The sequence below is a fragment of the Capra hircus genome, chromosome 2, assembly GCF_001704415.2.
Source record: "Capra hircus breed San Clemente chromosome 2, ASM170441v1, whole genome shotgun sequence".
NCBI classification, from domain to species: Eukaryota; Metazoa; Chordata; class Mammalia; order Artiodactyla; family Bovidae; genus Capra; species Capra hircus.
The window spans coordinates 88034451-88055048 of NC_030809.1; the positions used below are offsets into that span (position 1 = coordinate 88034451).

General features: G+C 35.9%; 2 protein-coding genes across 6 annotated transcripts in view; one reads left to right on the forward strand and one right to left on the reverse strand.

Annotated features, from left to right (window-relative positions):
- The window catches only part of ACVR2A (activin A receptor type 2A), a 96249-nt gene extending 89333 nt beyond the window's left edge, over positions 1–6916 (forward strand). Inside the window, exons 10-11 of the mRNA XM_005676173.3 lie at positions 2116–2246; positions 3168–6916. Of these exons, the coding sequence (XP_005676230.1) occupies positions 2116–2246; positions 3168–3362 (326 nt within the window). The 3' untranslated portion in view covers positions 3363–6916. The remainder of the gene's footprint in view (positions 1–2115; positions 2247–3167) is intronic.
- Positions 5291–20598, reverse strand: part of ORC4 (origin recognition complex subunit 4) — a 95499-nt gene continuing 80191 nt past the window's right edge. Inside the window, exons 10-16 of one of the 5 annotated variants that reach the window (XM_018062594.1) lie at positions 18989–19075; positions 13622–13730; positions 12836–12931; positions 12682–12749; positions 8111–9907; positions 6186–6244; positions 5291–5366 (exon numbers count right to left, since the gene is read on the reverse strand). In XM_018062594.1, the coding sequence (XP_017918083.1) occupies positions 9719–9907; positions 12682–12749; positions 12836–12931; positions 13622–13730; positions 18989–19075 (549 nt within the window). In that variant the 3' untranslated portion in view covers positions 5291–5366; positions 6186–6244; positions 8111–9718. Of the gene's footprint in view, positions 9908–12332; positions 12493–12681; positions 12750–12835; positions 12932–13621; positions 13731–18988; positions 19076–20598 lie in introns of those variants that run through there. The other 4 variants (XM_018062578.1, XM_005676172.3, XM_018062602.1 and 1 more) reach the window with 4 other exon arrangements.

A 20598-nucleotide genomic window follows, 5' to 3' on the forward strand; every position in this document is an offset into this window, starting at 1 on the left:
CACAGACTCGAGTCATTCTGAGGTGGATTCAGCTTACGTCATAGCTGTATGCCCTTGTGCAAATTATGGAACTTTTTTTTGAACTTATCATCTGTAAAATAGGGTAATGCCACCTGTACTCTGAAGATAAAATAAAGTTTCTGGTTAGCGTTAAGTGTTTCTTGATTATTAGTTACTACTAACTCCTAGCTGAATTTCTGTATTTGAGTAGGCCTAAGTTAAAAAAAAAAATTACATTGTAGAATAAATCTTGCTTTTCTGTGAAGGCACCATTCTGACTTGTTGGGAACCCTGTTTATACAGTCCACTTGTGATTTTTAAACTAAATATTTGGCAGCTTTTGTGAAGGTAGAGGTGTGCCTCTGGAGTACATACCTCCTTGTATGATTGTGTAGGGAGCTAGGGCATGTCAGAATAAAGATGGCTGTACGGACTGAACTGAAAGGAAAGCAATACTGTTTATAGTCTGATCTGAATTGCAGGAGTGGGTGCCTTATAGAGATGTTATATCCTTAATATGCACATATCCACGGTTCCCTGTGTCCTATATACAGAGGTAGGTATTCCTTATGCAGTAGCTCCATACAATAACAGCTCCTTACAATAGTTAGCAGTGTTACATGCCAAATTACACTTTTTGATTTCTTCTAAATTAAAATTTGTGGTTGTAACTACAGTTGAGCGTTTCTTTCTTTCCTGTTATTATCAGTTCAGTCGCTCAGTCATGTCCGACTCTTTGTGACCCCATGAATCGCAGCACGCCAGGCCTCCCTGTCTATCACCAACTCCCAGAGTTTACCCAAACTCATGTGCATCGAGTTGGTAATGCATCCAGCCATCTCATCCTCTGTCACCCCTTCTCCTCCTGCCCCCAGTCCCTCCCAGCATCAGGGTCTTTTCCAATGAGTCAGCTCTTTGCATGAGGTGGCCAAAGTATTGGAGTTTCAGCCTCAGCATCAGTCCTTCCAATGAACATCCAGGACTGATCTCCTTGCAGTCCAAGGGACTCTCAAGAGTCTTCTCCAACACCAGTTTAAAAGCATCAATTCTTTGGTGCTCAGCTTTCTTCACAGTCCAACTCTCACATCCATGTGACCACTGGAAAAACCACAGCCTTGACTAGAGGGACATTTGTTGGCAAAGTAATGTCTCTGCTTTTGAATATGCTGTCTAGGTTGGTCATAACTTTCCTTCCAAGGAGTAAGCGTCTTTTAATTTCATGGCTGCAATCACCATCTGCAGTGATTTTGGAGCCCCAGAAAATAAAGTCAGCACTATTTCCCCATCTATTTCCCATTAAGTGATGGGACCAGATGCCATGATCTTAGTTTTCTGAATGTGGAGCTTTAAGACTTTTTGACTCTCCTCTTTCACTTTCATCAAGAGGCTTTTTAGTTCCTCTTTACTTTCTGCCATAAGGGTGGTGTCATCAGGATATCAGAGGTTATTGATATTTCCCCTGGCAACCTTGATTCCAGCTTGTGCTTCTTCCAGCCCAGCGTTTCTCATGATGTACTCTGCATAGAAGTTAAATAAGCAGGGTGACAATATGCAGCCTTGACGTACTCCTTTTCCTATTTGGAACCAGTCTGTTGTTCCATGTCCAGTTCTAAGTGTTGCTTCCTGACCTGCATACAGGTTTCTCAAGAGGCAGGTCAGGTGGTCTGGTATTCGCATCTGTTCCAGAATTTTCCACAGTTTATTGTGATCCACACAGTCAAAGGCTTTGGCATAGTCAATAAAGCAGAAATAGACGTTTTTCTGGAACTCTCTTGCTTTTTTGATGATCCAGCGGATGCTGGCAATTTGCTCTGGTTCCTCTGCCTTTTCTAAAACCAACTTCAACATCTGGAAGTTCACGGTTCCAAGCCTGGCTTGGAGAATTTTGAGCATTACTTTACTAGCGTGAGATGAGTGCAATTGTGCAGTAGTTTGAACATTCTTTGGCATTGCCTTTCTTTGGGATTGGAATGAAAACTGACCTTTTCCAGTCCTGTCCTTATAGCGTATGACAGTTAGGAAAAGGCAGTAAAAGTATGCTTTAGAAAACTTGTTTCAGTTAGGAAGGCAAGATTATTTGAATTAAAATGACTTTTCCCCTTTCTTACATTTCAGGACCTGTAGATGAATACATGCTGCCATTTGAGGAAGAAATTGGCCAGCATCCCTCTCTTGAAGACATGCAGGAAGTTGTTGTGCATAAAAAAAAGAGGCCTGTTTTAAGAGATTATTGGCAGAAACATGCTGTAAGTTATCGTTAGCTTTTCACTTTAATTTCCAATAAAAAAAAATGCTTGTCAGAGGAATGATTTATATTTCTGCACATTTTCTTTGTGGATTTCCTGAGGCAGAAATCTTGGTACAAGGTACTCTATACTAGAGTCCTAGAAACAATGCAGTAAGGCCACATCTGTACACTTGTGAAGGAGATGGTAAAGTCAGCCGTGGGGGACATTTGGCTTTGTGCTCCTGTGTCACAGTGTGTCCCCTATTTGGAAGGTTTCCAAGGGAAGCAAGTGCCTGACTGTGAGCTTGTGGGGAGAGTTGGGTAACCTTGCTGATCACCACCTTCACATATGATGTCGTTTTAAAAAGTGAAGTACCCAGTATTCTCTCCATGACAGTTACTGCATTTTGATTGGATGATTTTCAAGTTCATAAGAGACTAGGAATGTGAAGGCTGGAACAATATTGCCCTGGTTATTTTGTTCTAGATACAACTAGAAACATGGATAAGCCAAGTAGAGAATCCTTAAGTGGGGCTTCCTAACCCTTTTCCTACTTATCTGCAAGGTAGAAATGCTGATATTAACTAAGAAAATAATAAAAATTGGTAAACTTCTCAAAGCCTTAGTCTTGAATTCAGTTCAAAGGTTAGCTTAAATTTAAATTACCTGCTTTGTGAATAATTATCAGAGATATTTGGAATTAAACAAATCACCTGCTGTGATCATCTCCAGTGCTTAAAAAAAAATAAAATACTGTTTTCTCTCAGTGCTTCTCTCCATGTGAGATTATTCAAAAGTGAATGTTGACAAATATCAAACTTGGCTAATTTTGAGACCTTCTTTAACCCACAGAATAGCAATTTCTTTATGAGAGTTTTACTCTAGTTCCCAATAGAAAAAAAAATTGTTATGATATTTAAATGTGTTTTTCCTTTATAGGGAATGGCAATGCTCTGTGAAACGATAGAAGAATGTTGGGATCACGATGCCGAAGCCAGGTTATCAGCTGGATGTGTAGGTGAAAGAATTACTCAGATGCAAAGACTAACAAATATCATTACCACAGAGGACATTGTAACAGTGGTCACGATGGTGACAAATGTTGACTTTCCTCCCAAAGAATCTAGTCTATGATGGTTGCACCATGTGTACACACTGAGAAACAGGACTCTCAACTGGAGCTGCTAATGAAACTGCTTACAGTTTATTTTCTGTGTGAAATGAGTAGGATGTGTCCTAGACATCTCAGAAAGAAGACCCTCATTTCAAAAGGTGGCTCTGGGAGACTTATGGCATTGCCTGTAGCAGAGACATACATGAAGGACACGCGACTAAGAGAAAAGTTGTAAACTCTATAAAGAAACTTTTGAAAAAATGTACATGAAGAATGTGGCCCTCTCCAAATCAAGGATCTTTTTGGACCTGGCTAATCACGTGTTTGAAAACTGACATCAGATTTCTTAATGTCTGTCAGAAGACACTAATTCCTTAAATGAACTACTGCTATTTTTTTTTTTAAATCAAAAACTTTTCATTTCAGATTTTAAAAGGGTAACTTGTTTTTATTGCATTTGCTGTTGTGTTTCTATAAATGACTATTGTAATGCCAATATGACACAGCTTGTGAATGTTTAGTGTGCTGCTGTTCTGTGTACATAAACAAAGTCATCTAAGTGGGGTACAGTAAAGAGGCTTCCAAGCATTACTTTAACCTCCCTCAACAAGGTATACCTCAGTTCCACGGTTGCTAAATTATAAAATTGAAAACACTAACAAAATTTCAATAATAAATTGACCCATGTTTTGTAACAAGGTATTACAAATTCACTGTGTTATTTAAGAAAAAAAGGTAAGCTATGCTTAGTGCCAACAGTAAGTGGCCATTTGTAAAGCAGTGTTTTAGCTTTTCTTGTGCTAGCTTGTGATTTAAGGGAAAAAAAAAGTGTTGTTTTTTGAAATGAAAAAATGGTGTATTTCCCCCTTTTCTCCCATGTTTAAAAAAATCATCTTATAGCCAGTTCCCAAAATACTGCATACTTAGCTACATATTTTTTTAGGTGTGCTGTGCTTGGGGACTATTTGAAAATTTAAAGCATGATTTAAAAATTTTTAAGTGAGCTGTAACACTGGAAAGCTCTTCATTTTTATTCTTTAAAAATAGATTTTTTTTTCCTATTTATATATGTAAAATTGTAGTGTATTTCTTTTCACCAAACAGTGTGTGGGACATTCTTGATCACTGTTTTAGAATCACCTCAGGAAGTGTCATTACCCAGAATTCCTCACTCTCTGCTTTGAGACTTGTAAACTTTATTACTATATTTCTGCTTGGTGCCATCTTGTCAGAGTAATATTTGATGTCTGTGATATGTCAAGAATTATCCTAGGATAGAGATTTAAACTTTCAAGCACAGATTTCAGATGTTACTGCTTTAAAACAAATCAGGGATAACAAGTTAAACTTATAACTTAAAATATGCAATGACATTTAGAGGTAACCAATGTTGATATAGGTAACATAGCTTAGCCTCCTTCCACAAATTGCTTTTACAACTAACTGATATTAATTTAGGATAGTTCATGCCTTATCCTTGATGAGAAAATGGAACTGATAAGTAGGTGCCAAAGTGCTTTTCAAAACAATATTACATTAGAATATAATTGGATTCCTTCTCAAATTGACAGGCCAAAGCAAAACATTAATTAGATTACTGACCAACAAATAGTCAGTATTATGCTATGTACTTTTGTCAGGTCATTTTAAAATCCATGTTAATTTTATAAAGGAATTTTTTATGTGTCACTATCAGGAGCTCACTGTGAATGTGTTATCTTCAAATGGCTATTTAACCACACAGTACACTACATTTTACATAAAACATGCACTTAATCTCTGGGAATAAATTATATTATTTATAAATAATACATAGGTCAACAGACTCCAAGCAGGGAGGGAAAGAAGAGTAACAGCATTGTCGTCTGTGTGCCACACACCATACAGAGAATTGTGTTCTTGGTCACATAATGTACCCAAGGCTTTGTTGTATTTCTAAGAATTCCCATTTCAGTGTTGAGTTTACCTTTATTTCAAAAAAGTACTTGGCTTCTCAATTTCTTGGTTTTGCTTCTACCTGGAAACTAATCAAGAAGGGAAAATAATGAGAATGTTCATACAAGAAAATTGTTCATCTCTTGAAGACTGATTTCTACCTGTTCTGAACATTTAATCCTGTGTTTAAAAGTTAAAAAAGTCAAAGGAAAACAAGGAGTATTATGATGAATGTTTGGCTTATGTGAACACTTAAAGAGTTACATTTATAAGACCAGTTATTCACAAAATAAAGTTTTCTCTTCATGTTAGAAAACATTTTTAGAAATCCTGGGTATTGTACTTAACTCTAGCTAACCAATTTTACAATAAAACCTGTATCCTTTTGAGAACTACATTGGTAGAAAAATAATTTTTATAAGCAGTAAAATAAGAATGTTCCAGTGACTACCTGTCCTGTACCTAGTCTTGTTAAAACTTTCTTTTGCAGGGCATTTTCATGTTTGGTTTACAGTCAGTCTAGAGTGGGCAAATTAATAAAAAGTTTGAGCTTAGGGATACTGCAAAAAAGAAAGATCAAAGAAAGAAAAATGATTTGTTTGGGGGTAAACAGACCCCAATAATTTTTTCCTCATGTGTATGGTGCTCCTTATGATTCGTCTTGTATTTTGCCTTTATGACACACATCAGAACTGCTGCTCTAACTTACACTCTTAACCTTGCCCAGATCTCCGTGTAAGGAATGCTTTATGATCTACTGCCATAGGACTGATGGACTAGTCCAAACTGATGGACTGTTTGGCTGTATTCGAAGTCTATGCCCTGCACCGCTCTTGTATGTATTTTAGACGCTAGGCAGTTTTCAGCATGTGACGTGTGATTCTTGTTTGAATGTTTATTACAGGTACCTTGTGAATTCCAGAACAGAGACTGTGCCTCACAGTTGGTCCCATGAACTTGCACTGTCCTTCATGGTGATGTTTTGAAAATACAATCAGAAAGAAAAAAGTTTAGAACTTAAAGATGAATCATAAATCATGAAAATATAAAGAAACTCTTCTTCCCCCGTCCTTACTCCTAGGTAGTATAACAGCTACATTTAAGTAAAATGCAGGTAGGAGGGGAAAAAATCCTGGATAGTTTAGTGAAAAAAAACTGATTAACTGTTTAAAAAAGATGCTTTGCCACAGATATTTTCCAGTTTCTCTTTTTTACCTTTTTAAAATATTACTTTTTAGGAACATTTGGTATAATGTGCATAAAATTATTTACTGATTTATGGGCAAAATGATACAAGTAGCATCTTGATTGAACATCATTTACCTCAGATATTCAACCAGCAGTACATTTTTTATGCAGTCTCAACCCATATCCTATTTGTTACCTCTCAAAATATTGGTAAACAATTATTTTAGCTTTACTCTGTATTTCTTGTCAGTGTTTTGGGCACAGGTTGTTGTACTACTGTCAAATTGTACTTGCTATTTTTTCTGCAAGTATTTAACAAAAAGTCAAAAAAGAAAAAAAAAAGTCCCATAAAACCCCACCTTGGGTAAGTGATTGTTAAATATTGTACAAATAAAATGTATGCTATCCCCATTCCATTCCCAAGTTAAATAAAAAAATAAACATGGTATGATTTGCATATGAAGTTTTTCTTTAGTTATATATTCTTAAAGATGGGAACAGCAGCTTTATAATTGATAGTGAGTCTTACACCTTGGAATGTGCAAAAATGGGGACAGGTGAAAGGGAGGTTTGTCAATTATGGCCTTTCTCTCCTTTGTTGTGTAAGCAGGTTGTGTTCCTTTGAAAGTACAGATGTTGGTCCTACCAATTTTAAGAGAGACTAAACGGCATTAGTCACCTTGTCTTTCCATACAGACTTTTTCTTAAAAAGTGACTTAGGTAATAGACATCAAAGATACAAATTACACTTCCCAACAACAGTTTACCAATAGAAGGAAGAATTCTGGTATTTTCCACTTAAGGTAATCAGTAAGAGGGATCACCAAGGAAGCAAGCTTTCATTTGCATTTTTAATGTTGCTAATTCTAAACACTAGAATTTTGGTTTATCACCTGATTTTCCAAGCAAATGGGGGTGGAAGAGCCCCACCTACCCACATTTAATGTCGAAGTTCACATCAATGGGTTCTCAATTTTTTAGGGTAAAGGTGAAGGAAGGGGCAACACTTAGGTTACACTGGTTTGAAAGAAACTGCATTTTCTTCTAAAAAAACCAAATGAAAATGCAAACATGGTAGAATCTGCAAGGAATCTCTACAGAAAGACTGAAACTGTTTCTAGTGTTGCTCTGCAAAACTGATTCTTCAGAAAGTTAATAGTATGTAATCAATATATACAGAATTATGATGTAAGTTTTGGGGAAACAGCACACCACTTCCGAGTCATTCACATCTGCATGTCCACAAAACTGGGAACTTTTTTCTTAATGCTTTCGGTTGGACAGGTGGAGGGATCACAGGAGTGATAACCTCACTGATGCTGCTAACATGCCTGCTCACCTGGTTTTCAGTCTTTTGATTGTGTGGTTAATAGGCTGCATTCCTTTTCTAGTAGATGAAAATATCTTTAAGCCACATTTGCTTATGTTCTTGAAAGGTTTTTACTAGGGCTTTTCAGATTTGGTTTTTATTTTATTGACGATGGTTTAAACAGTTTAAAAGATGAAGTTAGTTTTAAAACATTTAAGTATATTTTAGCTTCTCTGTATTAAGGAAAAAGTAAAGGGGAACACAACATTCTTCCTCTGAAAAACTGCTTTTGAAATGTAGGCTTATGCTTCATTTGTGTGACTTTTGCTAACCTACCTTTTATTTTTGTTTTATAGCTTTCACTGATGGTGATGGATTTTTCTGTAGTTTTTACATAGCCAGGTAAGTGGATGAGGGCTTTCAAACCTTTGAGTGGCATCCTAGGCAGATAAAAATTTGCAGTCTTCAAGCCAGTTCTTTAGGTGCTTTTGTGGTCAGTGCTTTTAAAGCAGAGGGTACTCCCCTAAAAACAGCTCAGAAAAAATTTTAAGGGACAATTTTAGCTCAAGTGCAAAAAAACCTTGCTTCTTAATAGTGATGTGACCATGGTAAGTATTTTGGCAAAATATCCCCTAAAAATCTGTAAACTATTGCACAGAACCAGGATGCAAGTCTTGGCTTTCATGAAACACTGCTGAAAAGTAAATGACAGTGATCTGGAAACTAAGAATGCCTATGTGCAAAGAATAGGTTGCAGGTACTGAAGAGCTATTTTTATGCATAGAAATCTCATACTCCATTCTAAACGCAATAACTCTTAAAACCAAGAAAATAGTTTCTTAGAGTATACTTTTAAAAGACACACTAAGAAACACATTACTGAGCTTTGATGTCAACGAAATGAGTTGGAATTCCAGGGTCTGTCAATCCTCTGGACAGGGCCACTACTGCGTTAGTTTTCTCACCCGTAAACAACAGTAGCTAATTATCAGGGTCTTTGACAGTTTTAAAAGTATTGCAAACTGTACAAGGATAGGGACTTTGTCTTTTGTAACCCTCTATGAAAAAAGTAGACAAATATTCCTGAATAAATGAAGTCACACTTCATGAATGCTTATTAAATTTCACTTTAAACACATACCAATATGGAGTCCTGAATTTATAAGGTACATTCCTTCGGGGGGGGGGTCTACTTTTTGATACAAACATTTAGATAACACTGTCATACATTTTCTATTATTCATGGGAGTGGCTTTACAGGAATTTGCTAAAGTGCTTGTTAGACAAATGCTAGTTCCTAGAACATGCCCAAGAATTGCATTTAAAAACATCCTACAAAAGATTCTTCCATAGATGGTGTGAGTACCATATTTTAAGAAGCCTGGAAGAAACTGTTCAAACTTTCCGTTTTTTTCTTACATGTGAAAGATCTTCTAGCCAAACTGATCAGGCTCCTGAACTGAAGACCTTGGTCTGGGAGAGAATCTTAGATTTTCATGAATACAGAAAAACTGCAGCATCTCCCAGTGGATCAAAAGATTACTCATTCCATTTCAACTCTTAACCACTGTTTCTTTACTGCTTTGTTTACAGTTTGTAAAAATATCTGGCTGCTGGGTTGAAGTGAACTCTTCAAATGTACCACATAAATACTTCACAAGTGTTAAATTAAGCATATGTTTCAATCCCTAAGATAGTCATATTTATTTTTTTGAACAGTTACTTACAACATATCACTGGAATTAAAACTTAAAATCATGTAACTGCTCATATGATTCAAAGGCAAGGCACAGCCATGATACATGTTTAACAGTCTCCCATAAATACAAAAATACATCTTTATAAATATAAGAAAATGTAATAACATATCTTGTTAAAGCACAACAGCTTTTAGTTCTTTAGAGAAGTCTGCCTGAAACTCCATAACTGAAACCATGGTTATACTCATAACCAGCTTAGGGAGGATGTCGCCCACTGCCTAACATCTGTAGGACAGTTGGGGTATTTCTGCAAAGCATTCATAATTTGTGTATTATCCAAAAGTAGTTTCATCAGCTGATACTCCCTCTGTGCATTTACTGATGTTCTTTCCATGGGCCTTATTAATTCTAATTGCTGTAAGTGTTCAAATGCCTGAAAGATGAAACAAATGGTTTAGGTTGAATAAGGGAAGTAAACAACATTAAGCCAGAGGACAGTTAGGATTTTAGTCAGTTTTAGAACAGTACTAGGAAACAAAATGTAATAGATGTTAGTAAAGTTCAAAAACAATTCTCATCAACCTCATAAAACTTCACACATCACATGAGGCAGTGTCAGTATAGAGTTGCCTGTCCCTACATCACTGAATGTAAACAGGGCAAGCAACTCAACTGCACAATCTGATTTTGTTCCTCACCTCATTTTGTCGTATCTTTTCCTAGTACTTAAGTTAACAGAGTTTCTGGTTCTCTATAAAAACCCAGAGTCTGATAAGACGAGTACTTTTAAACTAATGGCCCAGGTTACTCAAATCTACCTTTACATTTTGTTTGTTTTGTTAGACTTTGCTGTATAAAAGTTTAATATAGCTATAAAAACAGAGGGCAGCAGGGAAGACCTCTAGCAGCACACTTGTTTAGCTGATCCTATATGTAAATCATTCAGCAGAGTGGTGGAGGTATGGAGGAGAGGACACACCCCTCCTTCCTTAAGAAGTCTGACAGAGACCACTACGACCTGTCAGAAAGTCCCTTTCTTCCATCTTCCCCACCTTAATAGGGCTCCTTACTATTCACTTCCTCTTAGCCCTTCATGTACCATGTCTTTTCTAACCATGATCATTGTTTTAGTTACTTTATTAGGATATGAAGAAAAAAAAAGAATACATTAGGACCAATCAACTATTAAATACTGATACACTGAAACAGATTACTGACCTTTCTATTCTTAAGCCTCCCTGTGAAAAATACTACTGGAATACATTCTTTATAAACTAGAAAAACTCTTCTTATGAAAAGAAAAATAGTTCAATTTCTGAAAATGAGAAAATACTGGAGGATCTGTGTATTGGCTGAATAAAATTGAGACTTCAAATATTTCTAGGTAGCAAAATACTTTCTTAATCAAAATGTAGAAATGACCAGCCTCAAGCTCCTAGTAAAAATTTAAGTGCTCAGCTAACCCTTTCCACTAATACATTCCCATAAACTATGACTATCATTAGGAAGGGAGGGAAAAAACCAACCTCCAATATGTTAAGTATTTTTCCTATTGTTTTGAAGAAAATGGCAATGCCCTGATCTCATGTTTTTTCGGTTGCCCTAGAAAATAAACTTCTGACTTCTAATATCCTTTAGTATCCTTATAAAGGATACTAAAAAACTTATGGGTGCACTGCGTAAAAAATTCATAAAAGGTGTTTCTTCCCATAAAGTCCTCTGCTGCTGCTGCTGCTAAGTCACTCCAGTCACGTCCGACTCTGCGCGACCCCATAGACGGCAGCCCACCAGGCTCCCCCGTCCCTGGGATTCTCCAGGCAAGAAAACTGGAGTGGGTTGCCATTTCCTTCTCCAATGCGTGAAAGCGAAAAGTGAAAGCGAAGTCGCTCAGTCGTGTCCGACTCCTAGCAACCCCTCTAGAGCTGTGCTATTCAATAAGTAACCTCAATGGGCTCTTGAGGATCTGAAATGTGGAACTCTATTTTTATAAGGTTTAATTTAAAAACTAACAACATTTTAAGTATGTTTGAAACAATTTCAGAATGTAAATTTACTTCTTCAGCTAAATAAGGGTCTAAACAAATAATTTAAAGACTCTAAAGAGCAATTATTTCCAATGACTAATCAGTGAATCAAAATGCGCTTTAAGTGTAAACACACAGAATTTCAAAGACTAGTTGGTGATGGACAGGGAGACCTGGCCTGCTGGGATTCATGGGGTCGCAAAGAGTCAGACACGACTGAGCGACTGAACTGAACACAAAAGAAAATAAAAAACTTTATTAATACCTTTCTATATTGACTACAGATCTAAATATTTTGGTACATTAAATAAAACTTACTGTCCAAGTTAATCTCACCTTTCACCTTTTTTTTTGTTGTAGTTGTTGCTACTAGAATACCTAAAATTACATTATGTAGCTCATATTTCTGGTCGACAATGGTATGCTAGAATAAATTTCCTCAAGTTTTGAAACTCATGCCTTACCCAAGCTCTAACAAAACTGTCTCTATATACCCTCACTAACCAATGAGATTGTTTTATATTTTCTTAATGTCTCATTCTATTGCCTTTTACTACTGAGATTTTATAAAGCCAACCTTAAGGATATAAAAAGATAGGGCTGTATCTGTGTCTTGTGAAAGTCGCTCAGTTGTGTCCGACTCTTTGCAACTTCATGGACTAGCCAGTCCATGGAATTCTCCAAGCCAGAATACTGGAGTGGGTAGCCGTTTCCTTCTCCAGGGGATGTTCTGAACCCAGACTGAACCCAGATCTCCCGCATTGCAGGCGGATTCTTTACCAACGAGGGAAGCCCAAGAATACTGGAGTGGGTAGCTTACCCCTTCTCCAGCGGATCTTCCCAACCCAGGTATCGAACCAGGATCTCCTGCATTGCAGGTGGATTCTTTACCAACTGAGCTATAAGCTGGGTCTTAGGTAGAATTTAATGAGTAGTTCCTTTTCAGGATGTAATTGCTAGGAAGAGACAGTAGAGGGCAGTATGTCCCCACAAACTGTAAAACAGAATGGTATTCTTCAGAATTATTCAAACATTTCATTTTTAGAATTTTTTTTGGGGGGGTGTCTGTTTTGAATAAAATTTCTATGATAATATCTAGTGTTTCAAAATTAATAAAAGTGAAGCTATGATATATACAATCAAAGTAGACAAAAATAAGCCTATCTGCAGAAAAAAATCTTACCTTCATGACAACAGGTTTCTCAAAATTATAAACAGAATGGGCCTTTCTTTGAACAAACTTCTGAAATTCTGGACAGAAAGCAATGATATTGTTAGTACCTTCAAATAAGCAGTGGAGTATAGTCAGAAAGAAACTATCAAATGAGTCATCTCACCATTATAAACCATTTGAAAATTAAAGGGCTCCTCTTCATAGATATCATTTAAATGTTTCATTGCTATGATAAGACAGATTTCCAAGACTGACAAACCTATAGTAAAAGGGGAAAAAACTATGAGGTATAGTTTTGCGTAATGATTGAAACAAATCCTCCAAATAGGAGGATAATGTGAAAGGTTATGGCTTTGAGGGGTGGGGAGAGGCCAACACAGCACTCCTTGCTTCAAATGTGTATCAGTCACTATTATCTGAATAATCTAAAGCAAGTTATTCAACCTCCCTGAGCTTAGTTTTAATTTTTTAAAAATAAGGATCTTTCCAAACTTTCAGAGATTTTTACAAGGATTAGAGACAATACTATCAAGCGCTTATCATATGGCCTACAGCAAACATAAAGAAGAGCTGCAAATATTATGTAACTTTCAATAAGGCCCTCAATTATTCATAATCTCTAACCCCTGGAAATTACATCTAATTTATTTTTCCTGGAGAGGAGAAAGCTCACTAGATTCTTCAAAGGGATAGTCAACACCAAATGGCTAAAAGCCAATGCTCTTCAGTAACACTTGGTACACTGAGAATTGTATTTCCAATGCAGCAAGGCAGGTGGTGCATCAAGTTTCTTTCACTTTAAATGGGAGAAGTGAATTAAAGGATGTATAGATATAAAAATATTCTGCACATAAAAACACTATAACAATGTTAATTGTAATTTCAAAAAGTATACCATTATATAAACTCAACCTTATTTTAAAAACTACTAATCAAGCAGGTTTCTCACCGTGCACAATATTTCCTTTTGAGTCCATGCTACACAGCTGGTTTGCCTCCATCAGATCCGCTGCAGTTATAAATGGGTGTGACGGTGTTACACGATTTAAAGCAAGCATCTAGGGAAATGCAGGTCAGAAAAAGAAATGAATATTTACATGGGCATTTGGGGGTATTTCATTGAAGAAAACTTAAGAGTTATGAAAGAATAAATATTAATACTTGGGAAAGTTACTCTCAAATTTAGCTCTACTTAAATACAATATTTCAATTCATAAGCCACTTAACTGTATAAATGTAAATAAAGCATTAAAAACTTCTTGCTGCTCTCTCGACCTCTTCCTATTTGCATATCTTGCTTGATTACAACTCCTCAAAAGAAAAAAAAACATTTTAAAAGGAGTGAGGAGAAGAGACCAAAAATAAGTTAAGAATACTATTTAAAGCTCCAGAACAAAAAGGCAGAATTATGACTTCTATAAACTTTCTCACCAACCAATCAACCAATCCAGGTTAGTCTTATGTGACAGAACTCAGCCACTTTGATGTTCAATTGTATTAAAAAGGAAAAAACAAAAAAAAAATTATACCCAGAAACAACTCTCCTAGAAAGCAGGGAGCAAGTTGCTTTCATGTAGCAAGCTGTCTGCTCAACAACTATCAAAACTTCTGCGTTTGAAAGTTTCTTTATTTGTAACTTTGGTAACATCTAAATTTTTTTTAAAGTTTGTTTTTCACTGAAATATAACTGACTCTGCATTTAGTTCATATAGATAAAAATAGCAGATAAAAATGCATGGTATCTGATTAAATCTGAATTCCACATTAACAATGAGTAATTCCTTAGTGTAAGTATTATATATGTAATATAACAGTTGGGACATTTACATTAGAAACTCCCTCCCTTTTAAAAAAATTATTATATAAGTATAGTTGATATATAATATTGGGTTAATATCTACTATACAGCAAACTAATTCAGTTATACATACATATATATTATTTTTCATATTCTTTTCCATTATGGTTTCTCACAGGATATTGAAAATAGTTCCCCCTGCTTATAGTACAATCTTGCTCTCTATCCATTCTACATATAACAGTTCACATCTGCAAATTCCAAACTCCCAACCTACCCCACTCTTGCCCTTGGCAGCCACAAATCTATTCTCTATGTTTCTGAGTCCGTTTCTGTCTCGTAGATAGGGTCATTTGTGTTATATTTTAGATTCCACATGGAAGTGATAGCATATATTTGCCTTTCTTCCTAACTTAGCATGATAATCTCCAGGTCCATCCAAGTTGCTGCAAATGGCATTATTTCATGCTTTTTATTATGGCTAAATAGTATTCTGTACTTCTTCTTTACTCCTTTATCTGTTGATGGTCATTTAGGTTGTTTCCATGTGATGGCTACTGTGAATAGCGCTGTTATGAAAGTGTGTTTGTGTACACTTTTATGAATTATAGTTTTGTGCAAACATATACCCAGGAATGAGATTACTGGATAATATGGCAACTCTATTTTTAGTTTCCTAAAGAACTTCCGCAATATTTTCCATAGTAGGTGGAGCAATTTAGTAGGTGGAGCAATTTACATTTCCACCAACAGTGTAGGAGTGTTCATTTTCTTCACATCTTACCCAGCATCTGTTATGTACAGAGTTTTTGATGATGGCCATTCTCACTGGTGTGTGGTGGTAAATCACTGTACTTTTGATTTGCATTTCTGTAACAATTAGTGAGTTTGAGCGTCTTTTCATGTGCCTGTTTCCATCTGTATACTGTCTTTGGAGAAGTATTTATTTAGCTCTTCTGCCCGTTTTTCAATTCGGTTGGCTTTTTTGTTGTTATTAAGTTGTATGAGCTGTTTGTGTATTTTGGAAATTAAGCTCTTGTCTGTCACACCATTTGCAAAACTTTGTTCCACTTTGCAGGTTGTCTTTTTATTTTGTTTATGGATTTCCTTTGCTGTGCAAGAGCTTGTAAGTTTGAGTAGGTTCCATTTGTTTATTTTTGTTTTTCTTTAATATAAATTTATTTATTTTAATTGGAGGCTGATTACTTTACAATATTGTAGTGGTTTTGCCTTTCTATTGCCTTGAACTCTCTCCCTTTTTTAACCAGGGCCCAGGGTCCTTAATTGAACAGGAGTTTGGTAATCCTTGACCTTCATTCCCCTACTGGGAGGGATCCAGGAACCCAGTAGCTCCTCCCCATTCTCTTACCTTTTCCTTTTATTATAAAATATTTTTGACATATAAATAGGCAAGAGAGTAATATAATGAATATCCATGACCACTTCCTCAGCTTATGAAATATAAACTTACAGAGTTGAAGCCCCTGTCTCTTGCCCTGGTTGGACTCTCTACTCTTCTCCAGGTTAAAAAAAATCATGCATGTCTTCATCCTTCTACTACATATCTTTGTATTCCTAGACAATACAGAGTAATTTTCAAGTTTTATATAAATATCATCTTGAACTTATGCAACACAGACACTGTACCATCAGACATAAACTTTCTACACCCACCAAACTGGCAGGAAAAAAGGTTTAATTGTAAAATTTAAATTGTACACCATTTCCCTAATACTGGAGAAGTTAAATATCTTTGTAAATTATAAATCATGTGGGATTCTACACTGGTAGATTATTCTTAGTTCATTCGCTCATATTCACTCATATTCACAGTTTGTTCCTTTATTGATTACTGTAGAAGCTCTTTATATATTATGGACAGTGTTGATGATTACATGTATTGCATTTTCCATCTCCTAATCACTTCTTCTATGGTATCTTCCAGTGTTCAGACATTAAAACAAAAAATTCAATGTAATTAACATTAACCATCTTTTCTCCTATGGCTTGTCATTTGTGTAACATCTCTAAGAAATCTTTTCCTACTTCAAGTATACAAATATATTTTTCTTCTAATTAAAAAAAAAGCTTTGTTTTCATACATATATTTAGGTTTATCAATCTAAAATTAACTTTAGGCTATGCATTTGAGGGTTTTTTTTCCCATGCGTATAACTCCTGATTTTTTATTGAAAAATTAGCAAACTATATTTAATCTGTCTTTCTTTTCTTTATAATTTCTACCAATTCCAAAACTTTTCTTAAACAAGAAAAATCAAAACAAAAATTGAGCCATCACCTTGAATTAAAAATATAATGGGAAACTAGCAAAACAATGCTTTCTCATGTTGACAATTTTGAGTCGGACATCTTTCCAGAATGAAAGGTACGCTATGCTGTGCTTATTCATTCAGTCGTGTACAACTTTGTGACCCCAGGAATGTACCCTGTCAGCCTCCTGTATCCATGGGAATTCTCCAGGCAAGGTTGCCATGCCCTCCTCCTGGGGATCTTCCCAACCCAGGGATTGAACCCAGGTCTCCTGCATTACAAGTGGATTCTTTACTACCAGGGAAGCCAAAGAATACTGTAGTGGGTAGCCTATTCCTTCTCCAATGAGAGGTATGTATTTATGGATATATGTGTGTGTATCCTCCAAATACCATAAGTTAGTAAACACAGGTACATAAATTACTGAAGTCTCTACTTTAAAAATTCTTAGTCTCTGTAATACCTCTGTGATAAAGACAGCTATTGCTGAAAATGGCAGTATGGCTTTGATAAATGGGAAGAGGATGTGCTAATCAGAGGGTAAGTACATAGGGAGGAAAATTCTCTTACGTTTCCTAAGCAAAACCAGAAATGCAGAAGAATAATCTGTAAAAAGAAAAAACAAAAATATGGCAGAACCATGTAAGAGTAAAGCAGGATAAGCCTGAAGCCAGAGAGACTTGGATTTGAGTCCTGGGTTTGTTATCTACTAGCTGTGTGATATGGGGTAAGTTATTTAACCTCAAAGAACATTAGTTTCCTCAAAGGTAAGGATAACGCATAAACATAAAAAAAAAAACAAACCCCCAAACAGCAACAACAACAAAAAAGGATTAATATAATGGTAAGATATACTGCTGGTCATAACTAGAGCAGGAAACGGCAACCCACTCCAGTATTCTTGCCAGGACAATTTCATGGACAGAGGAACCTGGCGGGCTACAGTCCATGGGGTCGCTCAAACAGTCAGACACAACTGAATGACTAACACACAAAGTAACTAGGTCACCTGACTTATGTGCTATTTAATAAGTGATACCCATTATTATCATAAAATGGAAGTGACCAAAAAGACACTGATGAAACCAAAATTATTTTCTCTTTGAAAGGTATTTACTATACCTTTCATAATAATGAATAACTTTCTAGAAATATTAGTCTAGTGTCAAATACTCTAGTGAAGGAAGTTTACTTTTAAGAACAATTAAGTACCCCTATCTTGATACTGTTTAAACTTAACATAGAATTACTTGGTGAAAGACCATGACCAGGTAGGATTTGTCCAGGCATGTAAAGCTAGTTCAACATTTTGATCCAAGATATTAGAAGGTGAGAAATAACAATAATAAATATCTATGAAAAAAAATTAGGTCATGTTAAGTGATTTGCACATTTCATCCACTTAAGTGTGTGTACTCGATTTCCATTTATTCATTACAGTAAAAAAGATTTTGAAATGGCAGAAATTAAAAAATCAAGCAAGGCTGTTCAACATAACAGGCTAAACAAGAAAAGTCATATATCATGTTCATGGATAAAAAAATAAACATCTGGCAAAATCCAACACAATCACAACAAACTCTCAGCAATTTATGGATAGATGGCAATTGCCATAACTTGACAATAAACATGTATTACAAAGCTTCGGCTTATATCATATTTGAGAGTAAAAGAGTGAAAGCTTTTGCCCTAAGCTTGGCAATTATCCACCCTCACCATTCTAATTTAATATAGCACAAGAAGTTCTAGCCACTGCAAAAAAGACAAGAAAAAGAAATAAAACATATACAAATAAGAAAAACTATTTGTAGATGACATAATTATCTATATAGAAAATCTCAAGAAGTCTATTAAAAAAACAAAAACTTAACTAAATGAGTTCAGCAATATTGCAGAAAATAACATCAACAACAACAAAAAATCACATTTCTATATACTATCAATGAGAATGCTGAAACAAAAATTAAAAACAAAGTATTATTTACAATTGTTCCAAAGGAAATTAAACCCTTAAGTATACACTGAAAACATGCACAGGATCTGCGAGGTGAGATTTATAAAATGATGATAAAAAGAAATCAAAGAACTAAATAAAAAAAGAGATGTACCATATTCAGGGATTGAAAGAGCTAACGTAGTAGATATGTTAATTCTCACAAAATTTATCTAGAGGTTTAACCAGTTCCCATCAGAACATAATTACCTGGTGAAAGAAAATGAGTGAATAAAAATAAAATTAATACAAACCAGTAGCATGTGTAATGAACGAAGGTTTTTGCTGACATTAAAATGCTTCTGCAGCACTTCTTTCACACTTCTATCTTCTGAGAGACTCTACATGAAAAAATCAAAACAGAATTAAGGAAGAATGCAGTTTAAAACCTAAATATAATATTATGCCTCACTGGTTAGTATACCTCATTAACTCTATCTAGTATTCATTCATTATTAAATAGCTGCTGGTCTTTTGGGGGAAAACAAAAAGTCAAAAACAAATTTCTACTCTATTGATTTTCTCCTTATCCTCTTCCCTTTATGTTAATTCCGAAGACACAAAGATAAATATAACCCTTGTTACCATAAAATTTATTCAATCACAGTAGTGGGACGATCAAAATGTAGTGGTAAATGCAACACAGAATAAGGGTTATTTGTTGTTTAGTCCCTCAGTTGTATCCGACTCTTTTCCAACCCCATGGACTGCAGCTTGCCACGTTCCTCTGTCCATGGGATTTACCAGGCAAAACTACTGGAGTAGGTTGCCGTTTTCTTCTCCAGGAGATCTTCCCGATTCAGGGATTGAACCAGTGTCTCCTGCACTGGCAGGCAGATTCTTCACCGCTGAGCCACCAGAATTTCCATACTTTATTGGATCCACACAGTCAAAGGCTTTGGCATAATCAATAAAACAGAAATATATGTTTTTCTGGAACTCTCTTGCCTTTTCAATGATCCAGCAGATGTTGGCAATTTGATCTCTGGTTCCTCTGCCTTTCCTAAAACCAGCTTGAACATCTGGATGTTCATGGGTCACATATTGTTGAGGCCTGGCTTGGAGAATTTGGAGCATTACTTTACTAGCATGTGAGATGAGAGCAATTGTGGGGTAGTTTAACCATTTTTTGGCACTGCCTTTCTTTGGGATTGAAATGAAAACTGACCTTTTCCAGTCCTGTGGCCACTGTTGAGTTTTCCAAATTTGCTGACATACTGAGTGCAGCACTTTCACAGCATCATCCTTTATGAAGTGAAATAGCTCAATTGGAATTCCATCACCTCCACTAGCTTTGATCCTAGTGATGCTTCCTAAGGCCTACTTGACTTCGCATCCCAGAATGTCTGGCTCTAGGTGAGTGATCACACCATTGTGATTATCCGGGTCATGAAGATCTTTTTTTGTACAGTTCTTCTGTGTATTCTTGCCACCTCTTCTTAATATCTTCTGCTTCTGTTAGGTCCATACCATTTCTGTCCTTTATTGAGCCCATCTTTGCATGTAATGTTCCCTTGGTATCTCTAATTTTCTTGAAGAGATCTCTAGTCTTTCCCATTCTATTGTTTTCTTCTATCTCTTTGCAATGATCACTGAGGAAGGCTTTCTTATCTCTCCTGCTATTCTTTGGATCTCTGCATTCAGATGCTTATATCTTTTTCTCCTTTGCTTTTCACTTCTCTTCTTTTCACAGCTATTTGTAAGGCCTCCTCAGACAGCCATTTTGCCTTTTTGCATTTGTTTTTCTTGGGGATGGTCTTGATCCCTGTCTCCTGTACAATGTCATGAACCTCTGTCCACAGTTCATTAGGCACTCTGTCTATCAGATCTAGTCCCTTAAATCTATTTCTCACTTCCACTATAT